The sequence below is a fragment of the Perognathus longimembris genome, chromosome 6 (genome assembly GCF_023159225.1).
Source record: "Perognathus longimembris pacificus isolate PPM17 chromosome 6, ASM2315922v1, whole genome shotgun sequence".
NCBI lineage: Eukaryota > Metazoa > Chordata > Mammalia > Rodentia > Heteromyidae > Perognathus > Perognathus longimembris.
Genome location: NC_063166.1, coordinates 23357621 through 23377446, shown reverse-complemented (window position 1 = coordinate 23377446; position 19826 = coordinate 23357621). Strand labels below are relative to the sequence as shown.

At 42.4% G+C, this 19826-nt stretch overlaps 1 protein-coding gene across 5 annotated transcripts in view; it reads right to left on the bottom strand.

The window, feature by feature from the left end:
• Window positions 1-19419, bottom strand: part of Kif13a (kinesin family member 13A) — a 160018-nt gene extending 140599 nt beyond the window's left edge. For 3 of the 5 annotated variants that reach the window (XM_048348413.1, XM_048348411.1, XM_048348414.1), the window contains exons 1-2: window positions 19172-19418; window positions 18793-18883 (exon numbers count right to left, since the gene is read on the bottom strand). In XM_048348413.1, the coding sequence (XP_048204370.1) occupies window positions 18793-18883; window positions 19172-19226 (146 nt within the window). In that variant the 5' untranslated portion in view covers window positions 19227-19418. Of the gene's footprint in view, window positions 1-18792; window positions 18884-19171 lie in introns of all 5 variants that reach the window. The other 2 variants (XM_048348412.1, XM_048348415.1) reach the window with 1 other exon arrangement.
• Between the last annotated feature and the right edge of the window lie 407 nt (window positions 19420-19826).

Genomic DNA, 19826 nt, shown 5'->3' with positions numbered 1-19826 from the left:
TGTTAAAAAACATAAAAAAGGAAGCTTTTCATATAGAAAGGTGTTTAAGTTTCTCTAGTCACAATTACACTCAAGAGACTTAACCAACCATATTGATCAACAGTATTTGACTTCACTGGTATTAAGTTCATCTATAATCTCTTCAGAAACATCAAACCAACCCAAACTTCTCAAAAGATACTAAAGCGGATTACAAAAACTTCTCAGGAAAAAAGATTTCTCTCGTTTTCCGTTCCTCTCAACAAAAATGGTTCTAATTTCCTGATTGCCTATATCTAAGATGCCCAAGAATATCTATATTTACATACAGCCAGAAAACAAATCTAGTAAGAACTAGATATATCAAACCTCTGAGTATCTGAAAGTAAAATGTCTGTAAGTATCCACATACAGTTTGTGGCTTAACATTAACTCACAACTAAAAATAGTAAAGATTATTCTCTATAAAAATACTGCAGCTGCTACATAAATTCTGAAAGGAAAAGACTACTTCTGGGTACTCTTAACAGTAATGTAACTTGTTTTTCTATCAACTATCCTATATTTCAAATCATTTTGTTTGATTTCTTCAACTTGATTATTTCCTGGTGTGTAATTTTTTTTCTTCTTTCTTTCTTTCCTTCCTTCTTTCTTTTGTGCTGGTCCTGGGGCTTAAACTCAGTGCTTAGGCATTTCCCAGGCTGTTCTGTTTTGCTCAAGGCTAGTGCTCTAGCACTTGAGCCACAGCTCCACTTCCAACTTTTTGGTGGTTAATCTGAGATAAGAGTTTCACAGACTTTCTTACAAACCTTGGCTTCAAACAGTGATCCTCAGATCTCAGCCTCCTGAATAGCTAGGACTACAGGCAAGAGCCATGAGCCACTAGTACTTGGCATATGGTTTATTCTTACACTTTTATTTCATTTATTCCATATAATCCATTCTCAACAATTGTATTCATCCAAACAATAACCTAAGTTTGGACTAATGTGATGTTCTTTGATTACAGAAAAATCCAATTCTAATATTATGCAAGCAATGAAAACCTTTTTCTGTCATGTATTTCTACATAAGAAATGATTGTGTCTGTAAGCTAAGCCTTACAAAGGTCACTCTTTTGAGAAGCTACATAAGTCTTATCATTCATTCAATATTTACCATGAGCACTGGTGCCAAACATACAATGGCTAGCAAAACTGACAGGTTCCTAACAGCTTCTAGAGACATTCTCATTTACACTTCTCCATGCAAAACTCAGCCTGGCCCATGCTAAACCATCCATGCATGTATACTTGTAACAGTTCTTCACTACTTGGGCTACTGGCTATTTGGGAGTTGTGACACCAAGTTTTATAAAATATTTAACTGCCACCAAAAATAAAATTCTCAAAACACCAGATGTAAGAGCCAAGGGTTGGAAAGCAGGAGAGGGGAAAAATGTATTCTTAGAATGAAAATCTGGGCAGACATAGACAGCTGAGTATAAACAACTCTTAAACAAGGCAGTCCGGACACTTCCCCTATCAACAAGTGGAGAGGACCTATCTGGAAGAACATAGATTGTTTTCAGTTGGGTTTATTAAACTTTCCCATTAACCTAAAACCAAGCAGATTTCCTAATGGGTTTACTTCTCAGATAAAAAACCCTCCTGTTCCCACTCATCAACAAGACTTGTCCAGGAAGTTGTGGCTGAAGTCTAGATAAAGGGGCTTTCGGTATTCATTTGTGAGCGACATTTAGGCATTCCTCAACCAGTAGAGAAATTTCTGGAGTTAAAAGTTGACAAGGTAGAATCTTAAGAAAAGGGAATGGAAAAAAAATCACTCTTTAGCAATTCAAAAAAGAACACATTCTTGCGTAGGGAGCTAGAGGAAACAACTTTGGGTTCTGTTTTGACTGAAAGAACAAATGGCTCTGCTTCTGGGCACTATTTGTTGGCTGCACTTAACCAATATATAACGAAAAGTAACTGTTAACGGTGCTTTGTTTCCTTCCTTTTACATTTATAGATGTGATCAGGTAGGCCAAAAAAGGCAAGGGAGAACACTTTAAGAAAGTAACCTTCATCATTATTACCTGAAAACAGTCTTGCATCCATTATACTTATGTGAGGCTACAGTGGATATATCAGAATATCACCTCACAGAAGGGTATGAGTTTTCTGTTTCTTTTTTTTTTTTTTTTTTGCATTGTTAGTGGTGCTGGAGACTAAACCTAGACCCTCATGCATACCAGGCAAGTACTCCAACAACTGAAATGACATTTCCATCTGGAGAAATATTTTTCTGTTACATTCCTTAGAGACACAATCCCAGGAACATAAGGGAATGGAAAGAATTGTGGTGCCCATCATATGGTTGTGCATGAAAAGGCAGTAGAGCAAAAGCCTAAGATTTGGTTAAATGTCCTTACTGCCTTCATCGCCAAGAAGTAAATTCAGAGGACAGATTGAACATCCTACATATGAAAATTCAGAGCTGTCTAAAACCCAAAACTTAAAAAAAGTTGGTTTTTTTTTTTCATGCAAGACACACACTTTATCACGGATCTACAACCCCAGCCCCATTGTGAAACTTTTTCAGGGCTGACATGACATTGCATGTAGAAAATTCCACACTTCATTTCATATGATGCAAATGCAGTCAAAGCAGTGGGAAAACTCCTTTATGAATGCGGAAGAATTGAGAGTTGGAAAGCCTCTGAATTACCTTCTAGTTACATAAGCTATAGATGAAACATATATTAGTGTCATATTTAACCATAGATCCAATCCTCAAGAAAATCTGAAAAAAAAAATCCAAGATCTGAAACACTTCAGGGTCCCAAGAATTTTTAGATTTAAGGATACTCAACGTGTACTCTTTTTTTTTTTTTTCCTGCCAGATAACATTTTTACCATTGGGGTGCACCTATACACTCATAGTAAAGAGAGGTTTCATGGTTTGATGGGTAAAAGTTTTTATTTCGTGGGGCCCATCTACTCATGTGTCTAACAATCAATGGTACTTTAGATGAAGTGAAAACATGGCAATAAACCAGAGAACAGGCTTGAAATGGCCATAGAAACGGGTCCCATTTTCCGGCAGACAGTGAGACATAGAATCAAAGCAGTAAGTCATGAGGGAGACCATGAAAAAAACGAGAAGTGAAGAGACTTGGGAAGGCATCTGGTGACTGAGGAAATAAACAGGGCGCTGGCAGCACAAACAGGCAAGAACCACAAAGGATACGCTAACAGGAGGGTGGTAGGGGACACAAGAATCTCATGCCACCCCCTCAGAACAGATGATGCTGGTGACAGAGTGGTATGCAGTCCTGCCTGGGTCTGCTAGTCATACCAGGGCAGATCAACCCTAGAGAGCTGGTTAGAGTTGTATCTATTCTGCACAAACTCCCTCTGGTCCTCTCTCACACTCTGCTCCATGTTTCAACATGCTGGAAGTATACCACCTACCAATACTAATCTACACCTTTTCATTCAGTTGGCATTATTATCCTCATACTTGTCTCAAACTTGATCTCTCCAATTAGTTCTGGCTTATTACCGATAATGTAATTAATAGAATCAAGCTGATGTGAACCAGCAGCCCCAAGGCTTCGTACATGGATGCATCTGATTTAATTATTTATACTGCTGAACTGCCTGTCCTCTCCTTTTACACTGTAAGCTTAGAGTACATGCTGACAATTGTTTAGACCCTAAGGCTATCATAGGGTTTTGTTGCCTGCAATGTTAGGATCAATAGAAATAGAGTGCATAGGAAGGAAGAGTGCCATGAGAGAGACCATGGGTAGAGAAGACATTTTGTTTTGTTTATTTGTGCCAATCTGGTGCTTGAACTCAGGGCCAGAGAGCTGGTCTTGAGCTTTTTTTGCTCAAGGCTGGCATTCTATCACTCAACTGGGCCACAGCTCCACTTGTGGCTTTTTGGTGGTGATTTGGAGATAAGAGTCTCATGTTGTTTCCTACCCAGGCTAGCTATAAACTGCAATCTTCATATCTCAGCCTAGTGAATAGCTAAGATTACAGGCATGAACCACCAGCACCCAGCTAAGGGAAGGTTTTACAATATGAAAAATGTTATCATCACCAATCACTGCGTGGGAGCCCAACAGAATTATATGAGTGATGGTAATGTTCTACATCTTATTAGTGTAGTTTATGGATATATTCAAGAAGAAAAGCCAGAGCTGGTGTCTCATGCCTATAGTCCCCAGTTACTCAGGCTGAGATCTGAGAATCATGGTTCAACGCCAGTCTGGACAGGAAATTCTGTGAGATTCCCGTTAACTCCAATTAACCACTAAAAAGGTTGAGAGTAGAGCTGTGGCTCAAGTAGTAGAGTGCTAGGCTTTAGCAAAATAAATAAATAAATAAATACATCTATCTCAGGGACAGCACCCACATCCTGAGTTCAAGCCCTAGGACTGGCACACACACACACACAAAAAAAGTTTGAAAAAAAGAAAGCCTTTGTGAAAGGGGATGCTAACAAGCAAAACAAAGGAAATGAGATAGAGCTCTGACAGGACTAACTTCAGCTGAATTAAGAGCTGTAAATTTTCAGTGTTGCTATCAAGAGGCAGTAAGTAACTGCTGTTTTCATAAGCTTAAAAATGAGTTATAATTTTTTAGGAGTAACTCGGGTTTATTCTTTGCTGGCATGACTCAGAATTTATTGCTCTGAAGTCTCTGAATCAAGTTACAATTTTTTTTAAATAGCCTTTGAAAAAAAGAAGCAAGTTAAGAAAGGAGCTGTTGGTCTCAGTGGCATATGTGGTCACACACAGAGAAGAGGAAATGCATCAAACTGCTAACAGGATGATGTACTTTACTTTTAATGTATATTGTCCAAGTGTTCAATAGAACACTGATATTATGTTTATAATTAGAACAAAATTATATTTAAAAACAAGTTCTTTAAGCTTTCAAAAAGAGGAGGAAGGATGCATGCCCCCGACTTCCCCACATGAAGAAACTCTTGAGGCATCCAAATGTTAGCCACAGTTTCTAAAAGGTCATTCAGGAATTTGGATTAAAATAATGGCTGGCTGTTGGTGGGTTAGAACTGTAATCCTAGCAATTTAGGAGGCTGAGATCTGAGGATAGCAATTCAAAGCCAGGCTAGGTAGGAAAGTCCATGAGACTCTATCTAACCTTACCCTTTATTCACCTCCAAAAACTGGAAGTGGAGTTGTGTCTCAAGTGATAGATCACTAGCCTTGAGCAAAAAAGCTTAGAGACAGTGCCAGGCTATGAGTTCACGACCCAGGACTGGTGCACACATGCACACATGTACATGCGTGTGCACACACATAATATAAAATAAGGCCTGGGGGAAAGTGTGGTTCAGAAATAGAACAAGTGCATTAGCATGTTCAAAGTCCTAGGTTCAATTCTCAACATCAAGAATAGTAACTAAATAATTACCAAAGTAGAACCATGCTGCTTGCTATTTTGATATTTCAAAAGTACTCTTTTTTTTTTTGGCCAGTCCTGGGCTTGGACTCAGGGCCTGAGCACTGTCCCTGGCTTCTTCCCGCTTAAGGCTAGCACTCTGCCACTTGAGCCACAGCGCCACTTCTGGCCATTTTCTGTATATGTGGTGCTGGGGAATAGAACCCAGGGCCTCATGTATACGAGGCAAGCACTCTAGCCACTAGGCCATATCCCCAGCCCTCAAAAGTACTCTTGAATAAAGAAAGACAGATTCCATCTCACATCCCAAGATAGAAAACTGAACCTGTCTAAGGAAGAGAAACGTAACTGGAACCTTTCTGTAAGACTTCAAGTTCCTGGAGCTGCATCACCTTGTTATTTATCTCCAAAGTTATGAAACAGACCCACCACACACAATGCTATAGACAATCATTTCCTATAAGCTGCCCTCCATGAAACCTGTGACATGACTCTCCTGCTCTCAGTGGGTCGGGCAACAGTCTTCTACTTTCCTGCTTTCATTTCCAAACCAAAAAGGCTCAGCCTGAGATTATGATCTGCCAGTGATTTCTAATCACTGGGTGATATGTCACACACAACTTGTATATAAGGTGTTCATTAAGTAAAGATACTTTAAAAAGCCTATTACGTCTTAGTAAAGATTTGGTAAATGCCAAGTACCAGTGACTCACACATTTAATCCTTGGGACTCAGGAGGCTGAGATCTGAAGCTCAAGGTTTGAGCTAGCACAGACAGACACATCCAAGCAGCTCTCATCTCCAATTAACCAGAATTGGAGGTATGGCTCAAGCAGCAGCCTTGAAGGAAAAAGCTATGGGAGAGTACTCAAGCTCTGAATTCAAACCTTAGTGTATATAGATGTAGTTATCCCTGCAGAATATCATTGTCAGGTGACTTCCCTTCCTTCCTTTCCAATATGCTTTTTTTTTTTTTTTTTGAAAGCATGCTGAGACTTGCCCACAATGCTGACAACCCCCGGGGATTGAAAAACTCAGGAGCATCATCTGACATCAGTGCTGGGTTGGGGAGCACAAGGGCATTTAGGAGATGCAGCCTCAATCCCACATTCCTGACTTCATGCCTCTGCCTAGATACAATCTGCTTCTGCTAGTTACCTGCACAGTCCTCCTCTGAGAAGCTGCCATGTAGACCATGCAGCACACGCTACAGTGTGAACTTTCAAAGTTGGGATGATCTCTTTGGCTGGATCAACCATTACTGACCTTGTGCAGTACTAAGCACCCACAGCTTGTTACTGCCAGCCCAAGGCTATAGTAGTCAACACTGCAAGGGTCTAGAGCAACAGCTGTGCAGCCACAATCCAAAAAGCCACACCACAGCACAGAGCCTGTTATTATGTAATAATCTAATTCAGAAATTAGAAGTCTCGTCAGGCTCACACTCAAAGCACTGAACCACAAGTAACAGACACAGTCTGGGGAACTCCACACCACACAATTCCTGCTCTTAGACACAGCTCCTGGAAAGTTTCTAACTGTATGCTCCAGAGCCCTCAATCAGACAACATCTAGAAAGCACCTGTTTCTGTCCATGGCATGTGCTAGCTGCTGGAAAACAGGAAGACATGACAAAGAAGCTCTTCCCTTAATGAGTTTACAGTCTGTGAAGGGTGGTAAACCATGTACAGATTCTTTCCCTGGCATGGAGTTGGTTGTTACATTTCATTCAAGGCAATAGGCTTTGACCACATGCAGGGAGAAAGGGCACCTTGGTGCTTGGATGAATGGGCAAAAAGCTTTCAAACGAGTCTATGCCAGGTCTGCTCATTAATCCTATCTGGACCTGCCATTGACATCACTAGAAAAACCTAGTAAATAAGAAACTTAGAAAGGAGCTCCTGTCACTAATATCCATGGCCAGGGCCAACCAAGATAGTGATGTCTAAGTCAAAGATTACACATCAATGATTTTTTAAAAAAACTGGACCTTGAAGCAGGCAAACTGCTAGAAGCACATTGCTGATAGCAATATATCTACTTGCACACTGCTGCTGGATCACCTCTCAGAATCCTGCCATAAAAATGTTCTTATGGGGGCTGGGAATATGGCCTAGTGGCAAGAGTGCTTGCCTGCTACACATGAAGCTCTCGGTTCGATTCCCCAGCACCACATATATGGAAAACGGCCAGAAAGGGTGCTGTGGCTCAGGTGGCAGAGTGCTAGCCTTGAGCAGGAAGAAGCCAGGGACTGTGCTCAGGCCCTGAGTCCAAGGCCCAGGACTGGCCAAAAAAAAAAAAAAAATGTTCTTATGGGCTGGGAATATGGCCTAGTGGCAAGAGTGGTTGCCTCGTATACATGAAGCCCTGGGTTCGATTCCTCAGCACCACATATATAGAAAAGGGCCAGAAGTGCGCTGTGGCTCAAGTGGCATAGTGCTAGCCTTGAGCAAAAAGAAGCCAGGGACAGTGCTCAGGCCCTGAGTTCAAGGCCTAGGACTGCCCCCCACCCGCAAAAAAATGTTCTTATACATTCAGCATCATACTCAGAATAGTTTCTAGCTGGCTCTGATATATGCTTATTAATAGCTGACTAATTAGTAAAGATGAAAGAGCAGTACAAGATTCCCTTCCCAATTTAAAACTGACCTATTGCACACCTTAGGTGCATTCACACATTCCAGCGTCAAGAAGGATATATCACTGGGCACTGGTTGGCTCACACCTATAATCCTAGCTACACCGGAGGCTGAAATCTGAGCATCACAGTTCAGAGCCAGCCCAGAGAGGAAAGTTCATGGGACTCTTATCTCCAATTAAACACCAAAAAGCCACAAATGAAGCCATGGCTTACGTGGCAGAGCACTGCTAGCATTAAGCATGAATGCTCAGGGACCGTGTCCAGGCCCTGAATTCAAGCCTCAGAACTCGAACAAACAATAAAAGAAAAGAGTATATAGGATATACATAGTCTAGAGCCTGAGTTCCCCCATCCCAGTCTGTTGCTTGCTGTCTCTAGAGCACAGCTCTGAGGAGGGGCTAGAATGTCAAGTTCATCAGGACCCAGGCCTGTTCTCACCCTAATCCCACCCCCCACAGTGCCTTTCCTTCTACTCTGTACCCTACTCTCCCATCATGCTCTCTACTTCCAGGGCTGGATCACAGAGTGGCAGCAGCCAACAAAACCTTAGCTGAGAGCGAGAAGAGACAGACAGGAGACTAGATGATGCTATTCCACTCCAGGACAAAGCCAAGGGGCCTGAATGTGGATATGATGCTTCACACACGAAGGGGAAAAAGAAAAGCAAAATATACAATTCTTGTTCATTCATGCTGTGCATGGAGGTTCCCCTTAGGTCTTTGTCCACGGCCTTGGTGCAGCAACCCATACATACATCACTACCCCTATTCTCTGCACACACACTCCCTCCTTAACATCTCAAGGACATCTTATGTCAAGAACAGTTACTTCTTGCAGGTACGCAAATACATTTCTTTCCTTTTATTTTTTTTTTCGTGTGTGTGTGCTGGTCCTGAGGGATTGAACTCAGAGTCTGAGCTTTTGTGCTCATGACTTCTGGCTCTTTTAAGTGGTTAATTGGAGATAAGAATCTTATGGACTTTTCTGCCCAGGGTTGGCTTCAAACCATGATGTTCAGGCCTCAGCCTTCTGAGTAGCTAGACTTACAGACATGGGCCAATGGAGCCTGGCTTTAAAAACAATTGCTGATGTAAATTATTTACTTTCATAAAAGGATGCCAACTAACCAACCTGCTGACTACCTGTCATGAGCAATTTTTCTCTCAACAACATTCATTGCACCCATGTAGCAAAGCAGTATTCCTGGGTTCCCGTCGGCTGAGAAGATGATGGGATCACAGGATGTCTTTAAAATGTACACTGTCTTAAACACTCACAATTAAGTCAAAACTGATCATAAAATCCTAAGATTTAAAAAGGATATTTGGAACTTCCTTTGAATTGTTCTTTAAGGGGCTAAGGAGAAACTTCCTTTAAGAGAAATTTCCTTTCTTCAACATGGAATAAGAAACAATATTAGAAACAAAAGCAAGCCCACTGTACCTCAGTGTCTCCTAATTGTAAAAATAATAAAACTGTCAACAATCAGTGTATGTATACGCACATACACTAGCAGCTTTCTAAACCTCAGACAGAGGGAGTTAAGAGATTTGCCCCAAAATTCCCAGCAAGAAAGTAGTCAGATTCAAACAAGCAGCTTGACATTAAGTTCCACACGCTAGGCCACTATACCTGATAGTGCTTCATAAAGTCAGTTACTTAGACACAACTGATGCCTGTAAAAACAATGCAGAAGGAAAATATGACATTTTAGCTCAGATACAGATTGAACATCTGTAAAATATGAAAATCTGAAATACTTCAAAATCCCCATGCCTTTTGAGTGTTGACATAACAGCATAAGTTGAAGATTGCAGGATTGAACTTGTGGTGAGTCAGGTGTGCTAAAATTACTATATAAAACTGTCTTCAGGTTGGATATGAGATGCATATGAACCATGAATGAATTTAGTGTTTAGACTCAGGTTCATCCCCCCAGCCATTCACTACGGACATGCAAATATTCCCAAATGTGAAAAACAGAAATTGGAAGCACTTCTGGTCCCAAGAATTTTGGACAAGGGACATTCAATCTGTCCATGGTCATTTACAATGAGCTTTTAAGTTAGCTGTCATTTAAGCTAATTCTCTAGAAGGTTAGAAAGGCTATTTTGATATATTAAAAACTACAAAAACAAAGTTGTGCCTACCCACTTGGAAAACTCAGTATATATACAAATAAGGACAAATAAGGAGGAATTTTTCTGTTGGTTTTTTTTTTCTTTTTCTTTTTTTTATAGATGCTACTCCAACACCTCCAACTCCTGAGCTCAAGCAATCTTTCTTCTTTGGCCAATTGAGTAGGTGGACTACAAGTACCTGCTACCACACCCAGCGGGTCAATTTTTAAGGGGAAATAAACCCTTTAATAATCTGTAGTAGCCATTGGTCTAGTGGACCAACACAGCCTAAGAAGCCCACAATTCTGATTATTTCCTGAGCATGGTGGTACACACCTGTAATCTCAGCAGTCTTAGCAGCTGAAGCAAGAGGATTGTGAGAATTGAAGGGAAGCCTGAGCTGCATAGCAAGACTTTGTCTCAAAAAAAAAAAAAAAAAAAGCAAGGAAAAAGAAAAAGGGAGAGAGGGAGGGAAGAAGAGAGGGAGGGAAGGACAGAGGGAGTGCTGTAATAGTTGATCTATATCATATCACAGACACCAGAGACCTCCAACAGTCCTGCACAACTCCAGGTCACCTGGGTTGATGTTTCTATCCATTCCCAGGAGAAGAGAAAAATAATAAGCTTTAAATAAAATTAAATTTGCTCACTATTTAAATTCCAACATTACATCTTTCCTCCTATTCTGGTGTTAAACTCTCTTTTATTTGATTAAATGAGGCATCAAGCTATAGTGGTGTTTTTGGTTTAATGTGCTCACTAGACACATTTAAAAGAAATTAGAACCTCTCTGCTTATCTGCACTTTTTTTTTCCATCTGTTTTCCTTAAGAGTTCACAAGTCTAGGCAACCAATGAGTAAGGATAGTGGAAAGTCACTCTTAGAAAAAAGTAATAATAAATAATAACCTGGCCAGAGAATGTAAGGTAAGTCCCTTAGGATTACAGTTGGCCAGCAATTTTGGTAAACTTACTTCCACTGCATAATTCATTATAAAAATGTAGACTAGCCAGCAATACCTCAAAAGCTTCAAAAAAAAAAAAACTAAAGTGGTATTACCATGCTAATGTTATCTATTTATACAGTAACTCTAGATTTTAAAAAAAAAAAGCAGATGTTTAAAACTGAATGGGGCTGCTCAAATTTAACACCATTATCTTGATAAACCTTCCCTTCCACCTGATTCCCCACTCCTTCCTCAAAGCATTACTCTAAACACAAGTAATGTTAAGGATCTTTCTTAACTAACAGTAGTATAACCATGCAACCATTCAGTCATTCCCTCACAATTTGTACACTGAATCTCACATTTCCATTAACTATGAAAACACAAGTAGTTAAGGGCAGAGAATGAAAATGGAAAACAAAACCAAAAATCCTATTCTATTTTTAAGACTTGCAATTTAAAACGTTCCCAGCACAACTGCACAAATCGTTACATATTCTCTGTTTAATTGAGATAGCAAGATAGGTAGATACAAAAAGCACCCATTGTGAGGACTTGTTTTGAGTAAGCCCCAGAATAGAATATAACTAGGTTCAAAGCTGGTTCATCTTTTCAACAAATTGCATGTGGCTCTATTATTTGCGGTTCTTCTAAAACTTGGGATAAACCTGCTCAGTATCTTCAACAGAATGTTCACCTAGGCATTTGATTATTATATGCCCTTCCTGATTTTCTTCTGGGGTTCCCAGATGGAGGTATGTGGACATTCTCAGTCACCCAATGCAGGCAGACAGTCTAAGGAGTGTCTCCTCAAAGGACTTCCCTTTCCTCAAAGGCTTCCTTCCTGTTCCTTCTTAAAAAAAAAAAAAAAAAAAAAAAAAAAGCAAAGCTGGATCTTCTTCCCATAAGGAAAGGACACATAGAAGCTTTCTTCTGGCCCCTTCTGACAGAGGCAAACCTCATCACACCTACATATCAGATTCTAAGGAGCTAAAAAAAAGAACCAATCAAGACACACTGCTTCCAAAAGGAAAGTGGGAAACCAGAGCAGAAATGCACATGTGCACACAAAGGAGAGTCCATCCCACAATGAAAGCCAGAAAATATCAATGCAGTGTAGCAAGGTTGTAACAAAAAATCTATAGAAACAAAAGCTATCCAAAGAAGCATTATGCAAACAGCTCTGGGACCTCCCCATATACACATTGCTGCATAACACAGCTGTATGCCTACAAGAACCACTTAAATACCATTGGTCTCTCTCCTATACACAAAATGAACCACAACTGTACAAGATGAAAATGAATTGAAAGGTCCAAACCACATAATTTTGATAATGTCCTGTAGACACACACAAGAACTGTCACGCTAGGCAATTTTTTCGTTTTGTTTTGTTTTGGTAGGAGACTGGGACTCAAACTTGGTATCTGATGCTTCCATTCATTGGTTGGCGCTCTGCCACACCTCCAACCATAGGAATCTGCATTTAAAACTGACTCCCAGGTGATGCTAGTAATGGCAGCTGAGGACCAGACTCATGCTTTGAGGATCATTACTAACAGAAAGGTAACCTCAGCCTTGTGGGCACCAGTTCCCCACTTTAGGCCTTTACAAGACTGATGATTCCAACAGAGCCCCCAGGTAGCCATCTAGGTGGATGTTTGGATCTACCTCGGGGGTGGAGGGAGTACTGTGTAGTACATGGAGAATTCTGGGTTTCCCTGGTCCTGCCACTGACATAGTCTCTATCTTCAAAGTAGCCTTTATATGTCACTTTTGTCTCTGTCTGAACTAGAGATTTTTAAGGCTTCACCACCACCACCACCCCTAATTTAACCCTCAGATTTGTCCCAACTTTGCTACTTCACTTAAATACAAAGTCTCCCACCAAAAAAAAGAGGAAATAATGCAAATTCCCAAGCCTCACTCCAGACCTACTTAAGCAGCACCTTTAGGTTCTTAAGCACATTCAAGTTTACAAGTTAAACAGAAAAGCCTTCTGATAGAAGCTGGTCTTCTTAATGCCCAACAAAATCCTTTTCCCTCCCATTTTCCTTGAAACAGAATAGATAAAGAAACTGAAATTTTTAAATTAATAAATATTATCCAGGCATCAGTGGCTCAAGCCTACAATCTTGGCTATTCAGAAGCCTCAGATCTGAAAGACCTTGGTTAGAGGCCAATGTGGGTGGGGGTGGGAGGAGTCCTTGAGACTGTCTCCTAGAGCAGAAAAGTCCTCAAGATTCCATCTCCAAAATTATCAAAAGGCTAGGCTGGCAGCCTTCTCTGAGATGTTAAGTTATAGGAGCAGAAGACATAGGAGGACATGAAGCCCTGAGTTCAATTCCCCAGCACCACATATACAGAAAACGGCCAGAAGTGGTGCTGTGGCTCAAGTGGCTCAAGTGGCAGAGTGCTAGCCTTGAGCAAAAAAAAGAAGCCAGGGACAATGCTCAGGCCCTGAGTCCAAGTCCCAGGACTGGCACAAAAAAAAAAAAAAAAAAAAGACATAAGGAGGTCATAAGGAGGTTATCTGCATCTGTCTCCCCAGTGAGATATTGAAAAAACAAGATGTCAATTCATTACAAGGAAAGAAAGACAACAAGAAGGTATGTTTGGCAAAGAGTGGGCCTGGGTCCCAATTCCAAGTTTTAGAGTCAACAATGCCCACCTTACCACCTAAAACTATTACGAGTTGTTCAAGGGCCAGTAATCTTCAGATGATAGAGGAGCTCAACCTCAAAGCTCCTTCATGGGTGGAGGATGATGGGGCACAAAGTGCTTTTATAGGAAAAGGAAAGAGTATCAGAGCAGGGAGGCTACCCATTGCGATTTACAAGCTTCATGTTAGTTAATGCACAGACTTTAACACTAAGGAGGGAGTTTACGAAGCTCATCATGTACACTGGATCCTATACAAAAAAGACTTAGCAGTTAATGTTTTAACCATTCAGCCGAGGATTCTCTTCAGGATTTAGAAGGCTGCTGAATGCTGAAGGCTCATGCTTGTAATCCTAGCTTCTCTGTAGGCTGGGATCTAAGGAACATGGTGGGAAGCCAGCCCAGGCAAAAAGGTGCATGAGACTAGACTCTTTGCTCTAGTCAACCAGCAAAGGGCCAGAAATGGAGGTGTGGCTCAAATGACAGAGCTCCAGCTTTGAATAAAAAAAGCTGTGCAAGAGCATAAGATAAGGCCCTTTCTAAGTTCAAGCTCCCGGACTGACATTTAAAAAAAAAAAAGAATGCCAAGAGAACAGGTCACACAGGGAGGAGGGGGGTTAAGGGAAGTTACTCTTCCCAAGGTAATACTTAATATTATCTTTTTACTTAGCTAAGTTAGAGATGCACTTTACTTCATATGGCTACTTCATGATTTATTCAACATAATGACAGAAATTCCTATAGAATGCAAGCTTCATTATTCTCTTTTCCTGATAAAGCTTCATTTCTCAAAGTTGTAAAGATCAGATCCATAACCCAATAATATATAGAGAGTGAGAGAGAGAGACAGAGACAGAGATGCTTTAATTACCACTATTATCCATAGTGAATATATAAAAGAAATGAGTCTTCACATACTAACAATGAAAGATATTTGTAAAACTATAATATATAAAGATACTATGGTTTGAGTATTTGAATACACTCACATAAACACACCAGAAAACTCATGAGAAATATATTACCTTGGTTATCCTTTTGGGGAAATGTGGGAGATAGGGAAAAATAGGGTGAGCGGAAGACATTCCACTGTGGAATTGGACAAACTAGGAATTTGCATTCAATTCAAACACCCACATGCCCAGCAAATTGCCCTATTCTGCATCCAGCTCCACCCCAGTGGACATGGACTCACACACAAGTAATCACCCAGAAACCATCTGTAGCAGGTTGATTTTCACTTTCACTGGCAACGGACTTTTACCTCATCTTGCAGAAATGAACCTCCACTTAGCACCCACAAGACCAGCACAAACAAATGCCACCTGTCTCCCCATGTGCCAGGACCCAGGGTGACTTCCACAGCCCTGTCTCAGTCTCCTAACACACTGGGCACTTGTGCTGCGCCAAGCTGGTATAGGGAGCGGGGGTGAGAAGGAAGGAGTACAAGGGACCAACACGCCTTCAGCAAGACCACAGCCTCAAGGGTAAGGTGGAAAAGGAAGCAGGGAATTTCCAGGTAACATAAGACATGTGAGGGCAAACATATATACACCTATATAATTACCATGCTGTACTTTTCCTTTCTTCTCATAACTCTCCAAAGTGAGAGCCTTGGGCACCTCCAGTGGATCTATAGTTATTTTTTGTTCCTTTAAGCCAAGCATGGTGCTGAAACATGAATGGATCCTAGATAAAGGAGTGCAATGCATTTCTTTTAATTTTTCCAAGAAGTTAATTTATATATGTCTTAATGTTTGGGAATGGTGAACGAGATACATATCAACTATTAACCTGGGCCTATGCATGGTATTACCATCCTCTCATTACAACCCTAGCACAAACATCTTTACCCTCAGAAGTCCTCAAAGGCTTCAGTCCTCACTAGTGCAGTCTTGACTTTGACCCCATAAAAAAGAAAAAAGCACATGAAAGCTAAGCCTGACTGTTTTTCCTTGGAAGTCAATATACTCTCCTTTGCTTTTAATGGAAAAATTGAAACTTGTACCCTTTGGCTTTGAATTCCTACTCAGGATTAATGCATTGATAAATTCTTGCAATGTTCAGGAAAATAGTAATTTTCAATTTGAGACATAAATTCAACAATATTTATTAAAGAACTTCTCACATTTCAAACCTTGAACTTAGAGGTATTTTTAAAAACACAGTAATACTCTCAATGTTCTATTCCTGAGTTCTATTCTCAGTGTTCTATCCTGAGCTCTATCCAAAAACAAATGAGAGAAATAAATTGCATTGTCCAGCACAATAGCTCCAGCCTATAATCTAAGCTTCTTCAGAGGCAAGAGCAGAGAATCACAGCTCAAAACCAGCTCTGGCAAAAAGTTCTCAAGATCCTATCTCAATCAATAACTGGTTGCAGTAGCATGTGATACAAGAAATCACAGTAGGAGAATCATAGCTAGGCATTAAGTGAGGCCCTATCTCAAAAGTAAGGAAGGTACAAAAAAAACAAAAAGGTCCTGGAGGCTTGGTTTAAGTACTGCACCTGCTCAGTAAGCATGAGACCCTGAGTTCAATCCCTAGAACCACTAAAAAAAAAGGGGGGGGGAAAGGATGTATATAACATTAATCACTGGTTGCCATTCATCAACCCAGTGCCCAAGGGAGGAACTGTTTCTATTTTTAAATGTACTGTTACTTTAAAGGAAAGCTCCCTGAAGACACGGAAAACCAAGTTGCATAATGAAAATCAAAATGCACTTGATGTCTTCATTCTTATCTTTTTTTTTTTTTTTTTTTTTTGCCAGTCCTGGGGCTTGAACTCAGGGGCTCAGCACTGTCCCTGGCTCAAGGCTAGTACTCTACCACTTGAGCCACAGCACCAGTTCACCAGTTCTTTTTCTATATATGTGGTGCTGAGGAATTGAACCCAGGGCTTCATGTATAAGAGGCAAGCACTATCTACCACTAGGACATATTCCCAGGCCCTGATGTCTTCATTCCTGACAAGAGTAATCTTAAATCCACAAGTACAACTAGCACTGTTAGGTTGGGTTGACTCTCTCAATTTGTCTAGAAATGGACTGACCAATACACAAGCAGAATTCCATAAAAAGGACCCAACTACGGAAAAATCACAACTGTTCTGACAGAAGAAAGTATCCACATGCCATTACTATTCCTCTAGATCTAGAAAACGGTCTATCCCAATAAATAGCTAAAGGATAGCAAGTCCAAGAATCTCCCTACAAATCTACTTAAGCGATTCTGATTAGAAACTAACATGGTGGCCCTAAAAACTACCCAACTGGTTATTTAGCATTTGTAACCAGTTATAAATTATATGTAAACTCCACAAAATTAAACCTGTTTCTTTGCACAAATTACAAGGCATCATAGCAGCTAACAGCACCACTCTTTGTGTACTCAAAATGAGTTAGGGGCATAGCTCAGTTGTAGAGTGCTCAAGGACCTGGGTTCAATCCCCAGCAGCATACACACATATATATGGAAACAGTACACACACACGTTTGCACACACACAAAACAGAAGGATGATGTAGAGTCTCTAGCAGCAAGGGAAACAGAAGAAGAGTACATACAAATTAAAACATTCTACCTGCTTCCCAGACTGCCCTGAACAATCTAACCCAATAAATTTTCTTCTGAAACAATGTAACAATATTCAGTTTTGAAAGAAAAAAAAAGGCAGGGACCTAATCTGTTGAGACTGTAATTTACTTCATGAGTTTAGTTACTATCACCATGAAATGTATTATCTGTACTGCTAAACATATTTGAAAACACAGCAAAAGAACACTGCAAATGCATCTAAAAATACTGTCCAAGCATACACTAATTAACTATAAAAATATTTAACACATTTTAAAAATAACAGCCATTTATGTCACACCAAGAATATGCAGAATGTTTGCAAACTATATAAAAATCGGTAGGCAAAACACAAAAAAGTAAAGAATCACCAATCTGATAGCTTATAATTTCTCCTCAAATTTAGCAAAACAGTGCCATGATTACAAAAGGAAGCCTGCTGCCTCTTATAAGCAATAAAGTAACAAATTTTACTTCAGAGTAAGTCTTCAGTGAAAAAAATCTCTAAAGTGCAGCAATTCATTACTTTGTAGCTTGTCAACCAACAGGTGACTTTTAAACACAAACTCCTACTCATTTCCAAGAAGAATTAATTTGCAGACTTCAGGGTTTTTTTCTTTTTTTTTTTTCTATTTTCACAAGTTACTACACTGCCATATCGAATGAATTCCAACCAATTTCTTCTCAGAGGCTTACCAGGAAAAGAAAATGCCAAATATTCAAATTATTTCAGGGGCCTTCTCCTATACAGTTGTATGAAACAGAGCAGAATTAATAAGGATCCCACAGTTACCACTTTTCAAATGCAAATATGTTGCCATCTAGTAAATGCATCATCCCCCCCTTTTAAAACATCCTCCAAGTGTCTATAAAGATGGGGGTGGGGAAGGGAGGGCATTCACACATAACATTCACGCATTATCTCAACTCCCCACCATGACCATCAACAACACACAACAAAAACAAAAAGAATTTAAATGGTCCGGCCTGCGCTTGCATTTACAGGGCTGCTTTGCTTGACACCCACCTACTCCTCCATCTTACACAAAACGTCCCTCAGCGATTCAACCAGAGGAAAGAATCCATGAATAAGGCCTTGGGTTGGTCATTTGCTGGCCTGGGCCTTTTTACAGAGTTCCAAGTGTCCCCCTCACACCCGAGGTACCTGGCAGCCCACTGGGGGGGGGGGGGGGGGGTTGTGCTGCTGATTGGTGCTGATTCTGACCAGGGTGCCCAGCCACAGGACTGTATATGGGAGGAGACAAGAAGGGGGGGAGGCAGGGGGAGAAGAGAAACTTGGACTTGCAATCACTTCGTACAGGAGCGTGGGACAAACTTGAAGGCACCCCTTCTAACAATAGCAAAGAGCACTCCCGTTTTTCCCCCAGTCCCAACTTGCAGGGATCCCCACGAGGGCTCCTCCTCCCCGCCCTCGGCGACCCCGCGTTACCGTTCTCCCTGTTTGGTGTTCGAAGGAGGAGGGTGCAGGACCGTCTGATTCCCTTCCATCTCCACCACACACTTGGTGTTCAGTTCCAGTTCTGAAAGCACAGGGGCAGAGGGTCGTGGCTGCAAAGTCGAGCATCCGCGCCTTCCAGCCCGCCGCGCGCGCCGGGCTGGGTCCCCCGGAGGGCGGCCGAGCTCCGGAGACGGAGCCCGGCAGGGGCCCGGACGCTCGCTGCCCGCGGCTCCCGGGGCTTCCCGGGTCGCCAGTCCTCCGGACCTCCCCAACCCCCCGACCCGGCCGCGCTCCCGCCACCCTGGCAGTTTCCAAAGTTACCCCCGCCCACTGCCCGAGCAGAAATAAAACCCAACAGAAAGCTCCTCACCTCGTCGGTTCATGGGCCGGACCCGGACAGCAACTTTTACCTTGGTATCCGACATGTTGGCGGCGCTGGCCGGGCTGCTAACCCGGCACCCCGCTCGGATCCCCGGCGGCCCCTCAAGCGCGGCGCCGCCGCCGCCGCCGCTGCTGCTGCAGCCGCCGCGCGCCCCCCGAGCGCGGCCGCCGCCGCTCCGCCGTGAGCTCCGAGACGCAGCGCCGAGGCGCGCGGGCCATCCCCGGGGAGCGCGACGCGGGGTTCGGCCGCGGCCCGGGGAGGGGCGGGCAGGCGGGCGAGGCGCGCGGGGCGGGGCGCGGCGGAGGCGGCGGGCGGGCCGGCGGGGAGGAGGCCGCGCCGCGGGCCCAGGCGCCGCTCTCAGCTACGCGGGCCCAGCTGGGCGCGCGGCGCCGCGGCCCCTCGCGGACGCCCGAGGCCGGGCCGCGCCGCCATCTTCCGCGCCTCGCGGCGCCGGAGCCCCGCCCGATCTCCCGAGATCGTCCGGCCCGCGCGGCTCGGCTCCGGGCGGGGGGGACGCCGGCCTCGGCCGCGCGCCTGCGGCTCCGGGCAGCAACTGCAATCGATCCCGGGCCGCAAGCCTTATTTGCCCGCTGGAATTGGAGGGAGAGGGCAGTTACGGGGACCCAGACTGTTCCGGAGATGT